General features: G+C 41.1%; 1 protein-coding gene across 1 annotated transcript in view; it reads left to right on the top strand.

Moving 5' to 3' along the window:
• LOC126416261 (1-phosphatidylinositol 4,5-bisphosphate phosphodiesterase classes I and II) overlaps positions 1-26,505 on the top strand; it is a 395,393-nt gene that overhangs the window by 166,410 nt on the left and 202,478 nt on the right. Inside the window, exon 10 of the mRNA XM_050083891.1 lies at positions 3,030-3,181. Coding sequence (XP_049939848.1) covers positions 3,030-3,181 — 152 coding nt within the window. The remainder of the gene's footprint in view (positions 1-3,029; positions 3,182-26,505) is intronic.

A 26,505-nucleotide genomic window follows, 5' to 3' on the forward strand; every position in this document is an offset into this window, starting at 1 on the left:
TCAAGCGACAGTATTAGGATCACCACTGTCCTCATTCCAGCCAGGAATGTATTCTTTGCAGCAACCTCCTGGTACGCATCATTTTGCTGCACTTATCAGTATTCCCATGAAACTGTAGTAGTTATTGGAAAATAGTTTTATCCATTTTTATTGGCATCTGTTTGTTTGCAAAATTCAGATGATTTGACTTCTTTGAAATTCTACCTTAGTTTTGGACAGGAGAGGAAGATGGGTATGAACAATGCTGTATGGAGAATTATTGGATGATGCTGACTATTGAGAAATCTGGTTAGGATTCTGTGGTGCACCTCATTGGCATGCTTGGAGACTGTGTGATAAAGCTTAAGTCAGATATATAAGCCTTGTTTCATTGGCCACAAAAAAAGATTTCCTTGTCTTTTGGATAGGTATGAGGTTTTCTGTTTCCATCCAGTCGACATGTTTTTGTGCATTTTTGTCAGTTTCTTGATATCCCCAGAGTATAATACCTCAACATCATGCAGACAGTTTGTAGAGACATACCATTCATGGACAATCATTGTCATGTTGAATAATGGCACACAAGAATTGAGACATGGGGATGAAGGGTGAAAATCACACCTCTCCATATTTTGGCTAATGGTACAGCAACCTCTTGAGATGTTCAAGAAAGGATAGATGGTCTTGGTTGCAAAATGGTTTTTTGGTTATTTAATTTGTGATACGTTTCACTGTTGTCACAGGAGCATCATCAGACTTCATATAAAAACACTTGAGGACTACTGGCAAGTGTACAGAAAGCCCGGTAATCACCAAACATGGCACGCCATTCAATAAAGTTTACAGGACACATCCACTGGGTAAAAACACTCAAGGACAACTGGCAAGAGTACAGAATGTCCCACAGTAACTGTACTTGCAGCCAAGATTGCCTATTCTTTCTTGTGGATGAAGAATGGAAGGATGTCTATGATATACCATTGTGCCATCAAAGTTACTTCAATCACTACCTGCTGTTACTTGATGGCTCCCAACACCATACGCCAGGAGTAACACTACTGTGCCTCTTCAGAACATGGGAAAAAAGGGACTTCTTCCCAGTCTGGTGCCATAGTCACCAACAATGATCATCCAATGTAGTACAGAACTGTGATTTAGCACTGAACACAATGTGACACCATTCATTGGCAGTCCATGCGTCTGGGTCGCAGCACCACTCTAGACACAGCCATTTGTGTTGTGTTAACAGCAGCCTACACATGAGACAGTAGTTCCCTAGTCTAGATGCTACTTGTCTCTTGACACTGGTGTGGGATACATACAGTGTTGCTGGGATTCCAATAGTCGTTTGCAGATGATTAGGCACAGTTATGAAAGGGTTATGGCACACTTAGTGCACAATATGGCCATCCTCCCTTACAGCGGTCAGATATAGATATCTGAAATACGATGATGAGTATGCCTGCAAACCCCTTCCCTTGGAGTCGAACATTGGGCAAGTGTTATCTCTGAATGCTCCACAATTCTGGATATTATTTAATAGGACAGATAAAAAATCTACTCACCAAGTGGTGGCAGAACACACACATAAAAGATGGTTTAATTGGCAAGCTTTCAGAGCCAGTGGCCCCTTCTTCAGGCAAAAGGACTGAAGAGGAAGGAAGAAGGGTGAAGGAAAAGGTCTGGAGAGGTATAGGAAAAGGGGTAGCTTTTGGGAAAGTCACCCAAAACCATGGGTGAGGGTAGGCTTACCATATGGCAAGTCTCCAACCACATCTTCTTGGTGCTTTGATGGATGTCTCATTGCTTCTCTTCTTGTCAGAGGTACAGGTAAATATTATGTGTGCAAGAACAATAACATGCCTATTCCAAAATAAAATTCTTAGTCAGCCTCAGTTTAGTTTTCAAAAGGGTGTCTCTACACTCTACAGAGTAAGTCACTTTTAAATACACTGATCAGATTATACAAAATTTAAATGACAAAATATTGCCAACTTTTATTTTCTGTTGCTTGTGAAAAGCATATGATTGTGAAGTAAAAAGTATTCTCACAGAGAAACTTAAATAATATGGTATCAGAGTTCTCACTGGTAATTGGTTTTCATCCTATGTAATTAAAAGAATACAGTGTGTCACATTAAGAGTATACGGAACAAAAACAGATCTTCAGAGTGCTGAAGAGTCAGTATGAGTCTACTACATGAACCAATACTGTTTCCACTCTTTTCTTATTATACATAAAAGATTGGCCATTTTTTATTCAAGAAGTAGAATCATTCATAAACATTTCCTTCATTTTTCCCATGGTTTCATTGGTTGATGATGTTCTGAGATGTACAGGGTGCTCGTCATGTTCAACAACTTTATGGCCTTTTTCAAATTTGTTACACCACTTGTAAACTCACTGAAATTAATATTTGACATTTCCAAAACTTTGCTGCATTTTATTCTGTTCTTATAGCAAAATTTACTACTAATTCTCCAATCCACATTTATGCAAAATAAATATTCTCTGATACTGACCAAAACACATCTAACATTTTTGACAGACATGATGTGGCTAATACTATACAGATATTTTTTTTCAGGCATGTTAGCCATCACAACAAATAAAAAATAGCACATGTCATATTAATACAACATGTGAAATTACAAAATTCCCATTATCTTTTGAACACACATCATGTAGACACACATGAGTTGCCACAACCACTTTTTCAAGAGGCAGTAGCTCTCCTCCAGAGAAAATGAGAAAATTGCCAGAAAATTAGTGTAGATGAAATAAGTTTTTGAGAAGGAAAGACTCAACTGTAAATATACAAATCTGATATGAAGACTTGATCACATCAAGATTCTCGTGTGTGTGGGGGGGGGGGCTCTTAAATAGCCTTTCCTCTCTACCGTCTCCCACACTTTCCCCCTTACCTTCCGCTTCCCCATCGCATTCATTGCCCAGGCTGGCTGTGTCCTTTTCCTAACATCTAACTTTAGAAAAATTAGGTATTTTGTCATGTTAAAATTACATTTTTTCCAGTTATCTTGTGTTTTAGGTCATCAGTTGACTGGGAAATCAGCTGTGGAAATGTACAGACAGTGCTTACTGGCTGGATGTCGATGTGTTGAGCTTGATTTCTGGAATGGACGAACAGAGGAACCAGTCATTGTTCATGGCTACACTTTTGTACCTGAGATTCCTGCAAAGGTACTCTAATTATACTATTATATTGCTATAAAGTGAGTGTGCGTGTTTTCCTATAGTGACTGTAAATAATGTTAAACAAAAAATATGTCTTACATATCAATTAGAAAAGTAGCAACAAACTTACACAGAAAAATGAAAAGCTTTCTGAATCCCACTGAAGAATAAGCAAATCATACATAGAAAATGTTACATTACATTTATTTTTTCAGTTGTACATTTCAAACTCAAATCACACAAATGGTGTCGTCGCTGCTTTCAACTTACCACCAAGTCATCTTCAGATGTTATGAGTATATTACTCAGTAACAAGCCATCTGAAGAGGTGTGGTGAGGTGCTCACAGTGTAAACATATCTGTGCTGTATTTGTTGGGACTGGTATATTGTGAGCGCTTATGAGCTGTTGTTATGTAATATATTCATATCATCTGTTGATGGCTTGGAATGAGTCAAAACCTGTAATGATACCATTTGCATGAATTGAAGCTGGAACACACAATAAAAAAATTACAAAATAATCATTGTGCTTTCCCAAGGCAGTATGCTCTATCTGTGTAATGAAGGATTTAGTTAAAATAGTCACTCAGGATCTGGGATGAACAGAAATCCAATGGATAGGGTAAAATTGGGTGCACACTTATGGTGGTATTTAACAGGTAATACATTTATCTGATGATTCTGGTGGTGGAGGGTTTTTGTATTTAAAAAAAAGTATTTTTTTATGCCAGTGTCAATTCTTGCTTTCTGACAGTTTTCTTATGATCATGATAACAGACAAGGCTGGGTAGGGCACAAAGGACTGTTTGCTCAGATGGCTATAACTTTGGTAAAGTATATCATGGCAGTTACACAAAATGGAGTAGGTAATAGTATGAGAATACTAAGGGTGAGTTTTGTAGTAGTTGCTGTTCCAGATGTGAAACACTGTTCAACAGAGTTGATGGAAAAGAATTGTATTACAGTTTCACTTTGCCCAGGCTTAGAAAATAGTGTTAAAGTTTCTCAAGTTGGAAAAAGAATCTTCCATATGATAACCATATTTTAGAGCATAGCTTAAGAGAATTAAAGCACTGCCAAAAATTCTGAATGTTATGAATAGTCACAATTTGGAAATTTTAAATGGTATAATATGTTAAGCTGGCTCTTCTGTACTTTGGTTTCAAAGGCATATCAATTTTAGCAGGTATAGTGATACATTACAGATGCGGAAATGTAGATAAATTATAAAATGTATCTGAGTTATTGGGAGTATTATGTGTCTGCTGAAAGAAAAGTTGTCTTTACAATTTGAATGAAGACAGTGCAAGACACTTCCATTCTTTCTGTAGTTTATTCAGTATTACCATTTGTACCTCCATGCTTGAGCCAGTTATCTCAGCCATTATGAAGAAATTAGAAGTATTTGGACTTCATGTTTTATCATATACATTCTCTGTATTCTCTTTAACAAAACCCTTAATGTAATTTGTTGGAGGTATCTTTGTCATGTGTGTTTTATGTGTAAACCTGAGTCAGTGTCAGTGTGACACTAGTATGCTTAATTAGAGCTTCAACATGTAGGGGATAGTCAAATGAAAATGACACAGATAGAAAAAAGTGGGTAAACTGTTTATTGTTTCAGAAGTAATTGCCAATTAATTCAAAAGTAATTTATACCTCTGTGGAACAATGTGTCAACGGCCTTGCCGCAGTGGATACACCGGTTCCCATGAGATCATTGAAGTTAAGCACTGTCAGGCGTGGTTGGCGCTTGGATGGGTAACCATCCAGGCGGCCATGCACTGTTGCCATTTTTGGGGGCGCACTCAGCCTCGTGATGCCAATTGATGAGCTACTCGACTGAATAGTAGCGGCTTCGGTCAAGAATACCATCCTCCACTGAGGATGACATGGCGGTCGGATGGCCCCGGTAGGCCACTCGTGGCCTGAAGATGGAGTGAGTGGAACAATGTGGTCATTGCTGTATTGGAGAAATGTTTGCAGTTGCATGGAGAACCACGATTGTACCCAGGTGTGCACCTCTTCATCAAAAGCAGATGAAACCAGAGATGTCTTACTTCAGAGCTCCAAAAATTTGGAAATTGGGTGGAGAGAGATTGGGACTCTATGGAGGCTGCATTGGCCCATCCGTATGTAGCCAAGGTTGTTTCAGCTATGCTGCAAAAGTTTCACTGGGAAGTCATTATGCATACTCCATTAAGTCTCGAACTCTCCCCATGTGATTTCCATATTTTTGTAGCCCTGTAAAAAGACATTTGTGTCTATCGATGTACTTTGAATAAAAAAGTACATGCCTGGGTACAATCATATTTCCATAGCAACCACAAATATTTTTCCATTAAGGCACTGACCAGCTTGTCTCACAGTTGGATAAAGGTATTAACAGATATGATGATTATGTTTGAAATAACAAGCAGTGTTCTTACTTCCCCCCACCCCCCCCACACACACACACACACACACCTCGTTTTCATTTGACTGGCCCTTATATTTGCTTCTGGACCTTACAAAATTGTCCGAATTTTCCACAACAGTTGAAAATTTTCATTCTTATTAATGCTGACAATGATAGTTCTCAAAAGCTAGATAGTTCTCAAAAGCTCGAAATTTTATAGGGAACTGATCAGCATCATCATCTCGAACAGTTTCCAGCCCCTGCTTGGTCTGTTTGGAACATAAGCCTCACCATCTTTCTGTGTTTAGTTGGGTCCTGTCCTCACCTCTTTTTTCTACATTCCTGCACACCTCTCAGCGATCTATCCCTTGGTCTTCCTCTTGGTCATTTCCTTTGCATCTCCATTTGATGTACCTTCTTGGGAATCATCTTGTTTTCTTTTCTCTTTAAGTGCCCATACCATCTTAACCTTGATGTTCTAGTCTGAAGAGTTCCTCTTTCACTATTTCCCTCACCCATTCATTCCTCACTCTATCTCTCCTTGTTACTCCTAACCTACTTCTGAGGAACTTCACTTCACATGCCTTGAATTTGCTTACATCTCATTTCTTCACTTCATCACCCACATTTCAGATGCATAGATCAAAGTTTAGGTGTAGTAACTTATATATATATATATATATATATATATATATATATATATATATATATATATATATATATATATATAATGGAAGGAAACATTCCACGTGGGAAAAATTATATATAAAAACAAAGATGAGGTGACTTACCGAACAAAAGCGCTGGCAGGTCGATAGACACACAAACAAACACAAACATACACACAAAATTCAAGCTTTCGCAACAAACTGTTGCCTCATCAGGAAAGAGGGAAGGAGAGGGGAAGACGAAAGGAAGTGGGTTTTAAAGGAGAGGGTAAGGAGTCATTCCAATCCCGGGAGCGGAAAGACTTACCTTAGGGGGAAAAAAGGACAGGTATACACTCGCACACACGCACATATCCATCCACACATACAGACACAAGCAGACATATTTAAAGACAAAGAGTTTGGGCAGAGATCTCTGCCCAAACTCTTTGTCTTTAAATATGTCTGCTTGTGTCTGTATGTGTGGATGGATATGTGCGTGTGTGCGAGTGTATACCTGTCCTTTTTTCCCCCTAAGGTAAGTCTTTCCGCTCCCGGGATTGGAATGACTCCTTACCCTCTCCTTTAAAACCCACTTCCTTTCGTCTTCCCCTCTCCTTCCCTCTTTCCTGATGAGGCAACAGTTTGTTGCGAAAGCTTGAATTTTGTGTGTATGTTTGTGTTTGTTTGTGTGTCTATCGACCTGCCAGCGCTTTTGTTCGGTAAGTCACCTCATCTTTGTTTTTTATATATATATATATATATATATATTCATCAGGAAAGAGGGAAGGAGAGGGAAAGACGAAAGGATGTGGGTTTTAAGGGAGAGGGTGAGGAGTCAATCCAATCCCGGGAGTGGAAAGACTTACCTTAAGGGGAAAAAAGGACAGGTATACACTCGTACACACACACATATCCATCCGCACATATACAGACACAAGCGGACATTTGTAAAGGCAAAGAGGGGAAACTGAAAACTCTTTGCCTTTACAAATGTCTGCTTGTGTCTGTATATGTGCGGATGGATATGTGTGTTTGTGCAAGTGTATACCTGTCCTTTTTTCCCCCTAAGGTAAGTCTTTCTTCTCCCAGGAGGATTGGAATGACTCCTTACCCTCTCCTTACCCTCTCCCTTAAAACCCACATCCTTTCGTCTTTCCCTCTCCTTCCCTCTTTCCTGATGAAGCAACCGTGGGTTGCAAAAGCTTGAATTTTGTGTGTGTGTGTGTGTTTGTGTTTATTTGTGTGTCTATCAACATACCAACACTTTCGTTTGGTAAGTTACATCATCTTTGTTTTTAGATATATTTTTCCCACGTGGAATGTTTTAATCTACCATACAATTTCTGAAAGTATTTGTGTGGAGTGTAGCCATGTATGGAAGTGAAACATGGACGATAAATAGTTTGGACAAGAAGAGAATAGAAGCTTTCGAAATGTGGTGCTACAGAAGAATGCTGAAGATTAGATGGGTAGATCATGTAACTAATGAGGAAGTATTGAATAGGATTGGGGAGAAGAGAAGTTTGTGGCACAACTTGACCAGAAGAAGCGATCGGTTGGTAGAACATGTTCTGAGGCATCAAGGGATCACCAATTTAGTATTGGAGGGCAGCGTGGAGGGTAAAAATCGTAGAGGGAGACCAAGAGATGAATACACTAAGCAGATTCAGAAGGATGTAGGTTGCAGTAGGTACTGGGAGATGAAGAGGCTTGCACAGGATAGACTAGCATGGAGAGCTGCATCAAACCAGTCTCAGGGCTGAAGACCACAACAACAACAATTTATCCCGCCTATATATACTCAATAATACGTAACCCACTTCCAAACCAGAACAAAAAAAAAAAAGAAATTTTTCCGCCTTCAATACTACTGCTGCTATAAAATCCACTGTTTCCAGTTCACAAACAGTTCCTTTCACCTATTAAACAACCATTTCGGCTAGTTCTAATAACTTTCGCTTTATTTCCATTTCTGTTTTTCCCACATCACTGATCATTTTCAGCCGCTTCCCACAGGTTTTAACGTCATTATTTCTTTGTCAGACAATTGTTAGCCTCATTTTCATAATCTGCCACCACAAAACCACTCCTTTTAATACATTTACACCCAGTTTCTTCAAAATTTTCCCGAATTTTTCCACCCTTTAACGTGTTTTGGTGGCATTACAACCACCTAACCTTTGTGCACATCGTTGTTTACCAACTCAAGTTCACCACAAGATCAACATAGCTCAGCTTTTACCAACACTTTTTCGCCTTTTTTCACACCAGATGTCCAGTTGCTTTCTAGTTCACCTTTTTCCCCTCCCCATATATTTTTATTTTCATTTCCACCTTCTAATACCATGTCACCCTCACAACATCCCAACAATGACCCCATTAAGTTTTATTTACATTCCCTCCGCAAACATGCCTTCGCCCTAGCCAGATTACGCTCCCATATTTTATTTTCCCAGGCATGTCTGACATTTGGCATTACCCCCAAAGGCCTCACACTTAAAGTTCCCATCTCTGGGTGTAACCCTTCTTTCCATCAGTTCCTATACCAGTTCTAAACTGAGCAATCCATTGCCCTTACCCACCTAATCCTTCACCTACACATCAACTCAGCCAATGAACACACCCGTCAACTCCTATCCTTAATAAAAGTCCTCAATCTTTCCTCTCCCACATCCACACCGGCTGTTCAGAGCATCCTCCTACACACCAACCGCAAATTAGAACAGCCACCCTCCACCTCAAAAAACTATCCAATCTCCTGGTTTCCCACCTCCGGAAAGGCAACTCACTCACCCTTCACAACCTTTCCAGCAAACCTCAATCTCCTCTCATTGCACAAAGACCCAGTCTCTCCCATCTATACAATCTCCCACTTCCAGCTCCACTCCCCCCAAAACCTCAAAATTCTAATCAACACAATCTGGAACCACAACACCCTAATTCAGTAGTTAACCTTTCCTCCAAACCTCTCTCCCAATCCGAAACCTCTGTCCTATCCAAAGGCCTCACCTTCAGCCCCACTCCCAGATTCAACCAAACAGCCCTTGTTAAAGATTTACTGTCCTACACTCGTACTCTCTGCTGGAAATATCACATTGCCACGAAGAAAAATGATCCTAATCCTACCCCTAATGATCCAACTCCCCAAGACACTATCCAAATTGAACCCTGCCTGGAACAGTTCCATCCTCCATCACAGCGGGACCCACCTCCTCTTCCTTAAAATCACCCTCTCCAAACCTTCCAGGAATTTCTGACTTCCAGCCTTGCCTCTCAATCCTTCTTAAAAAACCTTAATCCTACTCCCAACATCACCACTGCTGAAGCCCAGGCTATCCGTGATCTGAAGGCTGGCCGATCCATCGTCATTCTTCCGGTGGACAAGGGTTCCACGACCGTGGTACTTGATCGTCAGGAGTATGTGGCTGAGGGACTGCGTCAGCTTTCAGACAACACCACATACAAAGTTTGCCAAGGTAATCCCATTCCTGATGTCCAGGCGGAGCTTCAAAGAATCCTCAGAACCTTAGGCTCTCTACAAAACCTTTCACCTGACTCCATCAACCTCCTGACCCCACCGACATCCCGCACCCCTACCATCTACGTTCTTCCTAAAATTCACAAACCCAATCATCCCAGCCGCCCCATTGTAACTGGTTACCAAGCCCCCACAGAACGTATCTCTGCCTACATAGATCAACACCTTCAACCCATTACGTGCAGTCTCCCATCCTTCATCAAAGACACCAACCACTTTCTCGAACGCCTGGAATCCTTACCCAATCTGTTACCCCCGGAAACCATCCTTGTAACCATTGATGCCACTTCCTTATACACAAATATTCCACACGTCCAGGGCCTCACTGCGATGGAGCACTTCCTTTCACGCCGATCACCTGCCACCCTACCTAAAACCTCTTTCCTCATTACCTTAGCCAGCTTCATCCTGACCCACAACTTCTTCACTTTCGAAGGCCAGACATACCAACAATTAAAGGGAACAGCCATGGGTACCAGGATGGGCCCCTCGTACGCCAACCTATTCATGGGTCACTTAGAGGAAGCCTTCTTGGTTATCCAGGCCTGCCAATCCAAAGTTTGGTACAGATTTATTGATGACATCTTCATGATCTGGACTCACAGTGAAGAAGAACTCCAGAATTTCCTCTCCAACCTCAACTCCTTTGGTTCCATCAGATTCACCTACTCCTACTCCAAATCCCACGCCACTTTCCTTGATGTTGACCTCCACCTGTCCAATGGCCAACTTCACACATCCGTCCACATCAAACCCACCAACAAACAACAGTACCTCCATTATGACAGCTGCCATCCATTCCACATCAAACGGTCCCTTCCCTACAGCCTAGGTCTTCGTGACAAACGAATCTGCTCCAGTCCGGAATCCCTGAACCATTACACCATCAACCTGAAAACAGCTTTTGCATCCTGCAACTACCCTCCCGACCTGGTACAGAAGCAAATAACCAGAGCCACTTCCTCATCCCCTCAAACCCAGAACCTCCCACAGAAGAACCCCAAAAGTGCCCCACTTGTGACAGGATACTTTCCGGGACTGGATCAGACTCTGAATGTGGCTCTCCAGCAGGGATACGACTTCCTCAAATCCTGACCTGAAATGAGATCCATCCTTCATGAAATCCTCCCCACTCCACCAAGAGTATCTTTCCGCCATCCATCTAACCTTCGTAACCTCTTAGTTCATCCCTATGAAATCCCCAAACCAACTTCCCTACCCTCTGGCTCCTATCCTTGTAACCACCCCCGGTGTAAACCTTGTCCCATGCACCCTCCCACCACCAACTACTCCAGTCCTGTAACCCGGAAGGTGTACCCCATTCCCGATGTCCAGGCGGAGCTTCAAGGAATCCTCAGAACCTTAGGCCCCCTGCAAAACCTTTCACCTGACTCCATCAACCTCCTGACCCCACCGACACCCCGCACCCGTACCTTCTACCTTCTTCCTAAAATCCACAAACCCAATCATCCCGGCCGCCCCATTGTAGCTGGTTACCAAGCCCCCACAGAACGTATCTCTTCCTACGTAGATAAACACTTTCAACCCATTACATGCAGTCTCCCATCCTTCATCAAAGACACCAACTACTTCCTCGAACGCCTGGAATCCTTACCCAATCTGTTACCCCCGGAAACCATCCTTGTAACCATTGATGCCACTTCCTTATACACAAATACCCCACACGTCCAGGGCCTCGCTGCGATGGAGCATTTCCTTTCACTCCGATCACCTGCCACCCTACCTAAAACCTCTTTCCTCATTACTTTAGCCAGCTTCATCCTGACCCACAACTTCTTCACTTTTGAAGGCCAGACATACCAACAATTAAAGGGAACAGCCATGGGTACCAGGATGGCTCCCTCGTACGCCAACCTATTCATGGGTTGCTTAGAGGAAGCCTTCTTGGTTGCCCAGGTCTGCCAACCCAAAGTTTGGTACAGATTATTGATGACATCTTCATGATCTGGACTCACAGTGAAGAAGAACTCCAGAATTTCCTCTCCAACCTCAATTCCTTTGCTTCCATCAGATTCACCTGGCCCTACTCCAAATCCCATGCCACTTTCCTTGACGTTGACCTCCACCTGTCCAATGGCCAACTTCACACGTCCGTCCACATCAAACCCACCAACAAGCAACAGTACCTCCATTATGACAGCTGCCACCCATTCCACATCAAACAGTCCCTTCCCTACAGCCTAGGTCTTCGTGGCAAACGAATCTGCTCCAGTCTGGAATCCCTGAACCATTACACCAATAATCTGACAACAGCTTTCGCATCCCGCAATTACCCTCCCGACCTGGTACAGAAGCAAATAACCAGAGTCACTTCCTCATCCCCTCAAACCCAGAATCCCCCACAGAAGAACCACAAAAGTGCCCCACTTGTGACAGGATACTTTCCGGGACTGGACCAGACTCTGAATGTGGCTCTCCAGCAGGGATACGACTTCCTCAAATCCTGCCCTGAAATGAGATCCATCCTTCATGAAATCCTCCCCACTCCACCAAGAGTGTCTTTCCGCCGTCCACCTAACCTTCGTAACCTATTAGTTCATCCCTATGAAATCCCCAAACCACCTTCCCTACCCTCTGGCTCCTATCCTTGTAACCACCCCCGGTGTAAACCTTGTCCCATGCACCCTCCCACCACCAACTACTCCAGTCCTGTAACCCGGAAGGTGTACCCCATTCCCGATGTCCAGGCGGAGCTTCAAGGAATCCTCAGAACCTTAGGCCCCCTGCAAAACCTTTCACCTGACTCCATCAACCTCCTGACCCCACCGACACCCCGCACCCGTACCTTCTACCTTCTTCCTAAAATCCACAAACCCAATCATCCCGGCCGCCCCATTGTAGCTGGTTACCAAGCCCCCACAGAACGTATCTCTTCCTACGTAGATAAACACCTTCAACCCATTACATGCAGTCTCCCATCCTTCATCAAAGACACCAACTACTTCCTCGAACGCCTGGAATCCTTACCCAATCTGTTACCCCCGGAAACCATCCTTGTAACCATTGATGCCACTTCCTTATACACAAATACTCCACACGTCCAGGGCCTCGCTGCGATGGAGCATTTCCTTTCACTCCGATCACCTGCCACCCTACCTAAAACCTCTTTCCTCATTACTTTAGCCAGCTTCATCCTGACCCACAACTTCTTCACTTTTGAAGGCCAGACATACCAACAATTAAAGGGAACAGCCATGGGTACCAGGATGGCTCCCTCGTACGCCAACCTATTCATGGGTTGCTTAGAGGAGGCCTTCTTGGTTGCCCAGGTCTGCCAACCCAAAGTTTGGTACAGATTATTGATGACATCTTCATGATCTGGACTCACAGTGAAGAAGAACTCCAGAATTTCCTCTCCAACCTCAATTCCTTTGCTTCCATCAGATTCACCTGGCCCTACTCCAAATCCCATGCCACTTTCCTTGACATTGACCTCCACCTGTCCAATGGCCAACTTCACACGTCCGTCCACATCAAACCCACCAACAAGCAACAGTACCTCCATTATGACAGCTGCCACCCATTCCACATCAAACAGTCCCTTCCCTACAGCCTAGGTCTTCGTGGCAAACGAATCTGCTCCAGTCCGGAATCCCTGAACCATTACACCAATAATCTGACAACAGCTTTCGCATCGCGCAATTACCCTCCCGACCTGGTACAGAAGCAAATAACCAGAGTCACTTCCTGATCCCCTCAAACCCAGAATCCCCCACAGAAGAACCACAAAAGTGCCCCACTTGTGACAGGATACTTTCCGGGACTGGACCAGACTCTGAATGTGGCTCTCCAGCAGGGATACGACTTCCTCAAATCCTGCCCTGAAATGAGATCCATCCTTCATGAAATCCTCCCCACTCCACCAAGAGTGTCTTTCCGCCGTCCACCTAACCTTCGTAACCTATTAGTTCATCCCTATGAAATCCCCAAACCACCTTCCCTACCCACTGGCTCCTATCCTTGTAACCACCCCCGGTGCAAAACCTGTCCCATGCACCCTCCCACCACCACCTACTCCAGTCCTGTAACCCGGAAGGTGTACACGATCAAAGGCAGAGCCACATGTGAAAGCACCCACGTGATTTACCAACTGACCTGCCTACACTGTGATGCATTCTATGTGGGAATGACCAGCAACAAACTGTCCATTCGCATGAATGGACACAGGCAGACAGTGTTTGTTGGTAATGAGGATCACCCTGTGGCTAAACATGCCTTGGTGCACAGCCAGCACATCTTGGCACAGTGTTACACCGTCCGGGTTATCTGGATACTTCCCACCAACACCAACCTATCCGAACTCTGGAGATGGGAACTTGCCCTTCAGTATATCCTCTCTTCTCGTTATCCGCCAGGCCTCAATCTCTGCTAATTTCAAGTTGCTGCCACTCATACCTCACCTGTCTTTCAACAACTTCTCTGCCTCTACACTTCCGCCTCGACTGACATCTCTGCTCAAACTCTTTGTCTTTAAATATGTCTGCTTGTGTCTGTATGTGTGTGTGTGCGAGTGTATACCTGTCTTTTTTTCCCCCTAAGGTAAGTCTTTCCGCTCCCGGGATTGGAATGACTCCTTACCCTCTCCCTTAAAACCCACATCCTTTCGTCTTTCCCTCTCCTTCCCTCTGTCCTGATGAGGCAACCGTTGGTTGCGAAAGCTAGAATTTTGTGTGTATGTTTGTGTTTGTTTGTGTGTCTATCGACCTGCCAGCGCTTTCGTTCGGTAAATCACCTCATCTTTGTTTTTATATATATATATATAAAAAACAAAGATGATGTGACTTACCAAATGAAAGTGCTGGCAGGTCGACAGACACACACAGACAAAACAATGAATTTTGTGTGTATGTTTGTGTTTGTGTGTGTGTGTGTGTGTGTGTGTGTGTGTGTGTGTGTGTGTGTGTTTGTGTGTCTGTCGACCTGCCAGCACTTTCATTTGGTAAGTCACATCATCTTTGTTTTTAGATATATTTTTCCTATGTGGAATGTTTCCCTCTCTATATATATATATTCTTTGCTTTTTTTGCTTCTTTATTCCAAACCAGCATCCTTCACACTTCTTAAGTACTTAGTTAACACTTTCGACCTTCTTCAGTTGTTCACCTTCAGTGCTCATTCAGCTAGTTGGTATATCTTTCTTTATAGTTGTAACCAGGATCTCACATCTGTTTACATTAAATTTCATTCCATACAGTAGTGTCTCACAGTTATTTTTCAAAGCATCCTGCCATTCTTGAATCTCCTCCTCCCTGTTTCCCCAGATCATCAAGTCATCCACGAATGCCATTGTGTTCGTCTCGTCTTCTCCAGTTTTTTTCTGTCATCTTAGTAATCAACTCATACAAGACCAAAATAAAGAGGGGAGGTGACACTGCACTACCCTCTTCCCACTACTTGTTTGCTGAAATCAATCCATCCTTTAATTTCACCACTTTTACACAACTCAGACTTTCACAGTACTTCTCCTTCACTCTGCTTGTTGTCTCTTTTCGTAACTCCCTTCTTTTTTAGTGCTTCCTATACTTTTATTCTACAGACACCATCAAATACCTTTTCTGTATGAAGAAATCAAACCTTCTACGCGGGCGTCCCAAAATTCATAGAGGTGCTTGTGGAGCTGCCTTACTTCCAATTTGAGGTTAACAGTTGACCTCCCAGGTCTGAAGCCTTGCTGTTCCTCTCCCAGTTTGTCCTTGACGCTTGTTCAGATCCTACTCTCCAGGATGTTCTCTTATACCATAGCACAGTGTCATGTCAGTGTGATTCCCCTGTAATTTCTACAATCCCTCCTACTCCCTTTCCTAAATCTAAGGAAAATTGGTACCCTCTTCCAACCTTCTGGAGTCTTCTCATCACATGATACAGCCACTGTTTCCTAAACTCCCTTGCTGCCTTCACCATTTCAACACTTATTTCGTCCATATATGGTGCCTTTCTTCCTTTCATCTTGTTCAGTGCCATTTCCATTTATTTCCATCTGAAATCCTTCCACCCCCATCCCTGCCCCATACCCCCAAGTTTACTTCTACTTCCTTTCGTCTATTATCCTCATCTCCAAGTCTGTTAGTGTTTAGCAAATGCTCAGAGTACACTTCCCACACTATAGTCAGTGTCTCTCTGTTATTTACCTCGTTCCCATTTCTATCACCATTGCATCTTCTCTTCTACCTCTCCTCTTACTTTCAACCATCCCATATAGTACTTTCTTATTTCCTGTGCTGTTTTCCTCCATCATATTGGTCCATTCTTCCATCCACTTTCTTGTCGCCTTAGCCACTGTCTTATTTACGTCTTTCTGCTTTTTCTTTTATTCCTCTGTTGCTAATTCGGTCCTTTCATTGAACCACTATCAGAATGCCTCATTCTTCCTTCCTACTACCTCCTCAACTCTTTCAGTCCATTGTGGTGTCTCATTCTGCTATTTTCTGCTACTTGTGCTTCCACATACCGCAACTGCAGCTTCTGCTATAGCACTTCTAAATCATCCCCATTCCTCTTCTCCTTTTTTGGTTAATCTCTGGTAACCATTGGTACTCTTCGATGACTTCCCTTTCCTTCAGTTTTGGTACTCTTAGTCTCATTTCCTGGTTATCTGTCTTATTCCATTCCTTTGTGCTTCTCATGCTAATTGCCACTAGTAAGTGATCACTATCCAATGCCTAAGATGGTAGTACCTTTACATTCATTATAGTCCTCTTCATTTCTCTATCATAGAGCATGTATTCCACCAAAGATTTCTGTGCTACATTCCTACTGTACCTCTCTGAGTTGATGTGGCTTATAAATCAAGGGAATTTTATCATATTAAATTTCAGCCTCCAGTTGCATAAGCAAAGAAACTTTACCTAGGTTTTGGCTATAATAATGTAGCCTTCTTCAGAAATGTCACAATATAAAATTAAATTAAAACATGCCATATATTGGCGTTGTCAAACTCAAAATGTTAATACTACAGTACATAGTCATAAGACTACATCACTTCTACTACTGTTTTGCCATTAGGTCACACCAACGGGCCAGACAGGTGGGCTGCAAGCGCTGAGTTGTAACCGGGCACCGTGGGCAGCGACGCAGCGAGCTCAGCTGGTGGTCACGCGCATGCACATGCGGAGCAATAAAAACTTAAAACCAGTAAATGTTAACTGAGATTATTATGGAAAATAGCTTATGACAATAGTTTGGATTATTAATGACATTAAAATCATAAGTCACTGAAGTTGCCGTTCCATAAAAAGCAAAAGACATATAAAAAGTGTACTGTACAAAAGTATGAAACATTAATTTGATAACATTATTTGTTACAACAGCTAGAAATGTTACTGGCAAATAAACCATAATAAATGTTAATACTAGTTAAAGTTAAAGTTCTAAGAGAGGCAAATGACATTATATAGCATAAAGGAACCTTTTAATAAGACAAGGCCATAAGTTAAGGTTAACAGTGCCTGAAATGTGTGAAACTTAGCTAAGAATAAATGCCTGTGAATGATAATAAGGATAATTGTCTCATACGGGTTAGCAGTTAGATACACAGTATATGATCAGCAATTAATACATAAGAAAACCAGTAGGCTGTATGTCATAGCCAGCTACTGACGTAGGTAGAAGACTTTATAAAGTAGTGGATTTATCAGATAATAGGTGCGTGCAGCACCACAAGACATTATGAAGACAGTATAGCCAATGCAGTTATACGAGGGTAATCCCAAAAGTAAGGTCTACTATTTTTTTATAAGTACATAGACCTGTTTATTTCTACAATAGTTTACACCAGTTTACATCTTGAACATTTAGCTATTTTTTGACATAATTACTATTTCTGTTGATGCATTTTTGTAGATGCTGTGACAGTTTTTGTATGCCCCTGTCATACCAGCTCGCTGCCATGCTGTTCAGAAATTTATGAACCTCTTCTTTCACCTCATCATCGGAGCTGAATCGTTTTCTGGCCAAATGTTCTTTTAACTTAGGGAACAGGTGATAGTCACTGGGCGCCAAGTCAGGACTATAGGGTGGGTGGCTGATGATGTTCCACTGAAACTGTTTGCAGGAGAGCAACGGCTTGCTGAGTGATGTGCGGGCGAGCGTTGTCATGGAGAATGTGTACGCCTTTGCTCAACATTCCTCTTCTCCAGTTCTGAATTGCCGTTTGAGTTTTTTCAGAGTCCCACAGTACATGTCAGCATTAATTGTGGTCCCAGTGGGCATAAAGCCGACCAACAATACCCCTTCCCGATCCCAAAAAACGGTTGTCATGACTTTATCAGCAGACTGTGTTTGTTTGAATTTCCGCAGCTTTGGCGAAGAACGATGCCGCCACTGGTGTGATTGTTGCTTGGTCTTAGGTGTAAAGTGGTATGCCCAGGTTTCGTCACCCATGACAATTGAGTCCAGAAAGTTGTCCTGTTTGGCTGCAAGGTGGTGAAGAAACATGCGGGAAGCATCAACTCGTTGCTACATGTGGTCCTCAGTCAGCATGCGTGGCACCCATCTTGTGAACACCTTCCAGTACTTCAATGTTTCCATTAAAATTCTGTGAGCAGTGCTTCAGGAAACCTCAGGAACCAATGTGCAGAAGTCATCCAGGGTAATCCGCCGATCTTCACGCAGGCTTTGCTTAACCTTTAACACTGTCTCCTCAGAAATTGGCGGTCTCCCGCTCCTTTGTTCATCGTGAATTTCAGTCTGACCAGCGGCAAACTCTCTACACCACTTATGAACATTTTTGACATCCATGGACGACTCGCCATACACTTCCATCAATTGGTGATGAATTTCAATCGGCGCAGTGCCCTTTGCATCCAAAAACCGAATAACTGTGCGCAATTCGCACTTAACAGTAACATCCAACGGGAGCTCCATTCTCAACGGCTGCCAAGCCAAGACTGAGCACCTCAGCATGGCATGTGCATGTTTACACACAGTGCATTAAGCAATCTTCATAACAGTGTGACCAATTGCAACTCAAAGTTCTGTACTGATAAAAAATAGGAGACCTTGCTTTTGGGATTACCTTTGTTTGCAAACTTTATGAAGCTCTTAAATATAAATACAGTATTTGATGTGTAACAAACTGTGAAACAGCATTGAACATAGGTTAATGTATTAAATATGCAGTGTATAATCGGAAAATACCCGAAGCTACTAATAAGAACAAAAAGGTTGTATGTCATAGCCAGGTATTGGCGTGGGTAATAAGCAATATACAGTATTCGATTGAAAGAGTTAATAAGCGATACATAGTGGTGTACCACACCCCAAGTCATTATAAAGGCAATTTTAAGAATTCATGTTGTGTGCAGAGATACACCGTTTGAGGTGAATCAAATTGTGAAACAGCCTTAAACTTATAGAAAATACAAATACATGAAATGCGTATGAAAACATAAAGATAAGTGGGCAATGGCATCGGGCAACATAGAAAGTTCTGCATGGTAGATGCTGCATGCACCTATTATCTGATAAATCCATTACTTTATAAAGTCTTCTACCTACGTCAGTAGCTGTCTATGACATGCAACCTACTGGTTTTCTTATGTATTACTTGCTGATCACATACTGTATATCTAACTGCTAACCTGTATGAGACAATTGTCCTTATTATCATTCACAGGCATTAATTCTTAGCTAAGTTTCACACATTTCAGGCACTTTTAACCTTAACTTATGGCCTTTTCTTATTAAAAGGTTCCTTTTTGCTATGTAATGTCATTTACCTCTCATAGAACTGTAACTTCATTTATTATGATTTATTTGCCAGTAACAATTCTAGATGTTGTAACAAATAATGCTATCAATTAATGTTTCATACTTTTGTACAATACATTTTTTATATGTGTTTTGCTTTTTATGGAACAGAAACTTCAATAACTTAAGGTTTTAATGTCATTAATAGTCCAAACTATTGTAATAAGCTATTTTCCATAATAATCTCAGTTAACATTTACTGGTTTTAAGTTTATATTACTCTGCACATGCATGCACGTGACCACCAGCTGAGCTCACTGTGTTGCTGCCCGCGGTATCCAGTTATGACTCAGCACCCGCGGCCCACCTGTCCGGCCCGTTGATGTGACCTAACAACTAAATATTAGTAGAAGCGACACAGTCTTATGACTATGTATTGTAGTACAAACATTTTAAGTTTGACAACGCCAATATCTGGCATGTTTTAATTTAATTTTATATTGTGACATTTCTGAAGAAGGCTACATTATTATTGCTGAAACCTAAGTAAAGTTTTTTTGCTTATGCAAGTGGAGGCTAAAATTTAATATGATTACATTTTACAGTTGCTGACTCTGCTGCACCATGCTAAACATATTCAAAGGAATTTTATTTATGAATGCACCTTTGGAATTCTATATTGAAGCATGTAATTCCTAAGATTATCATGAAAATGGTGATAATAAATATATAATGTAAGAATTAATATAAATCTGTGTAATGAACAGAGAATGGAGAAGATGTTAGTCAAAGTAATTGTTTATTTCTGAGAGCAGGGCAGAACAGAACAGAGCCTCTTGTACATCGATTTGTTCCATTTTTCCATGCATTAGCTTCTCAGTCTTTTAAAACCTTAATTTTCTTTTTATTCAAACTAGAGTTTCCTGTAGATTCAGATTATCTTTGTAACTGATAGATATGTAAGTTCACAATTCAGCTATTTCTGTAGCTCCCTTTCTTTGTCTTACAGAACAACCGTTGGTGTATACCTTACACCTGATAATGATGCCTGTATTCACCTTGTCTTGCACATGTACGGAGAAAAATGACTTTTTTGTTGTGACACTTCTGCATCATCACTGAATCCTAACCAGTGCCTAGATACTTATCTTCAGGTTCTTCATCATCAGTATGAATAATTCAGCCCATTTGTCATACATGGTCTTCCTAATCATACCTGACGATTTAATTATTCCTCTGTTGAGCTTTGTACCACAAGGAGGTACACTACGTACAGCTAAAATAAAATTATTCAATTAAGTTAATGTAAGTATTTCATGTATCACAAAACATTGTGTTGTTGACATAGCATGTGTCGTGAACAACTTACAGGTGTTGATTGTGACATGCATGTAAGAAAACAGAAGGCAGGAACCTTGTTTCAGTAGTTCACAGAACAGTATGAATAATCAGTACAGTGATGTGTGACTGTAGTGCTGATCATGGATGTTCACATAAAAACTGTTTCACGTGAGAGAACAGATTTATCTTGGATATATGATCTTCTTGGAACACACAGATAGCATTCAACAAGTAGCCTACATCATTTGCCTTTCTATGCTCACCAGCAGTATTAGCTCTTTAAAACATATGTGTAGGAGGACAGAGATATGGGAACACCAAAAACATGACACATTACTATGCCTAATGTGGTATAGTATAACCATGGCATTCAAAACAGCTTCCAGTTATCTTGGAGTGTATAAAATTGGGCCCTGTAGGGTTTTCATAGGAATCTACACCATTCTTCCTGCAAATTAGCGTTAAGTTCTGGTAACAGTGACAGAGGTGGATAGCTAAGACACACCCTTCTCCCTAAAGCAGACCACAAAGGCTCAATAATATTGACCTGTGAAGGCTGTGGTGGCCAGGGATGATGGAACAATTCATCCTCATGCTCACAAAACCAGTCCTGGATGATGTAAGTTGTGTGAACAGGTGCCCGTCATCTTAGAAGACAGCATCACCACTTATGAACAAACTTTGTACTGTGGCATGGACTGCTGAGCCAAAATGATCACATAACCCTTGGCAATAATGTGACCTTGCAGAGTAACCATGGGGACCATGAAATACCACAATATGGCTGTTCAAATCATCAATGATGCCCCACCATGTTTCACTCTTGGGATGTAAACTCAACCAGATGTTGTAAACAGTGTGAAACAAGACTCGTCCAACTAAATTATGTTCTTCCATTGCTCCATAGCCCAGGTTTTATGCCTTCAGCACCAAACTTCCCTATTACAGGCATCACTGATAAATGGTTTTAGAATTCCATCTCACCCTACATTTCCATCCTTATGGAACTCCCTTTTTGTTGTTTTGGTGCTGACAGTGCCTCTTATTTTTGTCACAATCCTCTTCAATGACTGTCCATCACGATCATTCAACACATATTTTCATCCAAGCTGGGTCTTAGTAGATGAGATTTATTACTATCCCTGTATGCAGTATAAATCTTTGATGTAGTATGTCTTGAAACACCACACACGTCGGCTACCTTGGTTATGAAAGCATGGTATACGAGCACCAACATTTTGCCTACATTTGAAAGCACTGAGGTCGACATAATGTACTCACAACTGCAGGACCAGTGTCCTAATCATTACTGGCACTTGCAATGTATTGAGGATATTGCACAGGTGCCATTCATGGTCAAATACAACAGTGCAACCTGCAGGCTTGGGTAGCACCTACATTTATCTTCAAGTGTGCATATCTTTTTGAGTTTCCATATTTTCGTACACCCTCATATGTGTCTGTTATCATCCATTGTTACAAGAACTGTATGCTGATAATCACTGAAACCACAAAATGTAATGAACACAAACTGAAATCCTTGAAGTCAGATAAGTTTTCAAAAACTGTTCAGTTGATACTGGGAAATTGTGATGAATACATATACTGACGAGCAAGAATGTTCTCAGCATTTGCTTAATAGCATCTTGGTCCACCTTTATAATGCAATACAAGACTAATTCTATATTGTGTGGGTTCAGCAAGTCCTTGGTAGGTTTCTTATGGTATTTGGCACCAGATGTTTACATAAAAGTCACACAATTCTTGCAAATTGTGAGCCGATGTTTTATGGGCATGGAGCTAGTGCTCAGTAGCATCCCATATGTATTCCAACTGGTTGAGATGAGACAAATTTGGTTGCTAACACATCAACATGAGTTCACTTGCATACACCTCTGACCATTGCAGTGTGGTGTGGGCATTTAACCTGCTGGTAGATCCTTTTGCTGTCAGAAAAGGTATTAAGCATGAAGAGATGCAGGTGATCTGCAACAATGTTCATGTAGTCCACAATTGTCACAGTGCCTTTGATTGCCACAACAGGTGCCTTGGAAGTCCAGGTGATATCCCCCATAGCATAAAACTGCCCCAGCAGCCTGCATCAGTGGCACAGTGTGTGACATAGTGTAACAGTAAACATGATTCATCTGACCAGGAAAAATGTTTCCATTGTTCCATGGTCCAATTTTGAAGATCCCATGCCCACTGATGTAACTGATGATGTCATTGAGTCAAAATGGGAGTGCTTAAGAATCATATGCTGTGAAGCCCCTTATTGTACAATATGTCCTGAATGATGAGCTTCAAAACACTTGTGCCTGCACCCACACTGTACATTGTGGTCAAAATCTGCCACAGATTGCCATCTATCTTATTTTACAAAGCAGGAAAGCCTCCTACCTCTACATTCTGTGGTGTGCAGTTTGCATTCTATTTGTAATAATACATATATAATGACAGATAGAATGCAAACTACACATTACTTTGAGAGCTCCCTGTTGATCAGTTATAATACAATCAGGAAGAGATGTGTTGCAGGTTTCTCTAAAAACTTGGATTATTCATTCCTTAAAATTGAGCTTGTTTGTACAGAAGGTTGAAATATTCCATACATGATTTGACAAATTGTTGAAAGGATAGATTGCTACTGACCCTAAAGATGACATGTTGAGTTGCACACAGCCACAGTGAAAAGACTGTTACACATTAAGCTTTTGGCCAAGCCTTCAACAGAAAAGAAAAATACAAACACATTCACACAAGCAAGCGTACCACACACACACACAAACACACACACACACACACACACACACACACAAGGCCACTATCTCTGGCTGCTCAGGTCAGACTGAAACTGAAGTGCATTGAATGGGAGCAACAATCCATAGTGGAGTGGGGAAAGGGAGAGGTATAGCAGGATGCGGATGGGGAAAGAGGAAACAGTTCTGCTTGGCAAAACATGTGTAGCAGTTCACCTACTTTGTTTCTTCGTTTGTTGTCCTCAGTGTCGACATACTGCGTTGCTGAACTGGCTGAAAAATGGGGTTTGTAATTTGGACACTGACTACGGTAAATAATGTAGCTGACAGATGCACAGTTACATTGCTGTTAACAACCCCCCAATAATACACAGTGATATGGCCAGTGCACTATTCTTTAACCTTCGATAAGCCTCATTAATAGGTTGCAGGCGAATATCCGCATACTGCTACAGTAGTTTCCTGTTGAACATCTACGAGCAGTAAAAGCCTAACCACAAAGTTCACAGTTCTTGAAGAATAGAAAGGTACGCATGGAGCAGACACTGTCACTGTTTTAACACATGGCCTAATTGTGTAACAATTATTACACTGTTAAGTTGATGCATTGTTGTCATTCTAACCATCACAGGTTCCTTGTCTCAAACTTGGCTGTGGACTGATTGTTGTGTGATCAAAAATTGGGCCCTTATATATCATCACAATAACAGGACCTGAAACTATACATTGTTTAAAATTAAATTTACAGAAATTACAATTAAAACTTGACTCATTCGATTAACTGAATACATCAAAAAATTGGTTCTTTTTAACAGTTTCTTCTACTACAAGAGTTATACCGAATTATTTGTTTAAATCGTGAAATTAACAAATATAGTTACAGAAACAAAACTGTTAATTACTTCGGAATTAATGAAGGGCTGGCTTTGCTAACATGTTTTCAAATAGAGCCAAATAAATACTTTAAGATTACTAGCATTTCATCTTCCAAACATTTATAATTATTACATAATTTATAGTTATTTATATGTCAACAATGGAATTTAAGTTATGAAACAATTACTGTTTTTGCCCTGTAATGAAAGATACTAACTAGGAATAGTGAGAATAAATTAGAAAATCAATTACATACATAAAACTAAGCACAAAATTAGATCTTCTGTTAAATTCTTTAAAACTGATGACCAACCTTTCTCTTTTATTAAAATGCAGATTATGTTCACATATGTTAATGGTAAATTGTTAAAAGTGAAAAAATGAGTTGTAAGAAAGCAGATGGCAAAACAAGAGGGGAAGTAAAAATATCTCAGATTGCTTCGTCACACATGCAGGGACTAGAGGTGACAGGCAAGGCTCCTGGTGCAATGTTGGAAGGCTGTGAGGGCATTAGGAAAAGGAAAAATAGGGAGCAGAAAGGAGATGGACAGAGAAGGGTAAAAAATCAGTATGTGCATGTCAGAGACTAGTGAAGAATGAGGGTGAAGGAACATGAGTCGGGACCCATATTCCCTCAACCTCAATGTGTGCTGTTTTCTGCCAGTGCACACTCCAGTTCTTCCTCCCCACTGATCTTTTCTCCTTCTCTGTTCCTCTCCTTTTCCACTCCCTTTTTTTCCCTTTCCACCCTCCTCCACGACCTCCTGATGTCACATCAGGTAACCTTGTCCGTCACCTCTAATTCCTGTATGTTCCAACAGGCAGCATTGTTTCCTCGGTCCCCACCTATATCCTGCTATATCTCCCCCTTCCTCACTCCACTATGGGTTATTGCTCCTGTTTGAAGCATTTCAGTTTCAGTCTGACCTGTCAAGCCAGAGATAATGGTCAAGTGTGTGTGAGGTGTGCTTGCTTGTGTGAATGTGTTTGTGTTTTTCTTTTCTGATGAAGACTTCGACTGAAAACTTGATATGCAATAGTCCTTTCATTGTGCCTGCCTGCAGCTCGACTTGTCATCTTTAAGGTGAGTAGCAATCTATCCTTTCCATGACTGCTGATATTCCAACTTGGACCTTCCATTGTTTCAAATATGAGTTGTGTGTATTAGGTCAGTTTACATTGAAGTTTCAAGAATCCATTGATTTCTTTCGGGGAAAAAAAAACTGTGTATAAATTATTTTAGTTCAGAATAATGTATATCGAAAACTGTAGCATACACTTCATTGAAAACCTTCATGTAACTTTTACGACCTGTAATAGGCTTTTGACATTGTGGAGATACTTGCGGATGGTGTGATTGTACTGCATTACATATCAACTGCATCAGTGACAAAATGTTTAAGTAGGCAAAATGTTTAAGTAGGAGTTTGTTATGAACTTCCTGTATATATGAATATGTGTGCATCAGACAAGGGGTTAGGAGGTGTTATTTATCCCGAAATAATGAGTACCTCTGCAGAACATTGTTTTGATCGGGGAGTTTAACATTTTATCATGCATGATGCATTCTGTGGTTTGGATAGATTCTCAGAGATTACAGTCACCAAAACAAAATAAATCAGACTTTAACTAGAATGGTAATTATCATGAACTCTTTCTTTGTTGTGAATAAAAATCATCAACTGCTCTTGTGCTCTTTTTGAGGAATAATACTACTAAGTGTATGCAAGCATTTTAAGCAAGAAGGAAGTTCAAAATAATAATTAAAAACTATAAGGTACTCTTCTATTTTGTGTGGCTCTGAATGGGTTGCTAAAATAATCATTGTCACATCTAGGAATGTGATTAGGCTCTGTTTGACAATTTGATCACTACATGATTAAGTTTCTTCATCATTTTTTTTATTTTCTTTGTTTCATATTTCCACATTGTCACAAATTGGTCTCCATTCGACCTACTTCTCTCAGCAGACGTCTTCCAACTATGTGCTAAGTAAAATTCAGTAAGAGCAAAGATACAATAAGTTACAGTCAGTTTTTTTTAGATGCAAGGAGTTTAA

The sequence above is a fragment of the Schistocerca serialis genome, chromosome 8, assembly GCF_023864345.2.
Source record: "Schistocerca serialis cubense isolate TAMUIC-IGC-003099 chromosome 8, iqSchSeri2.2, whole genome shotgun sequence".
Taxonomy (NCBI): domain Eukaryota; kingdom Metazoa; phylum Arthropoda; class Insecta; order Orthoptera; family Acrididae; genus Schistocerca; species Schistocerca serialis.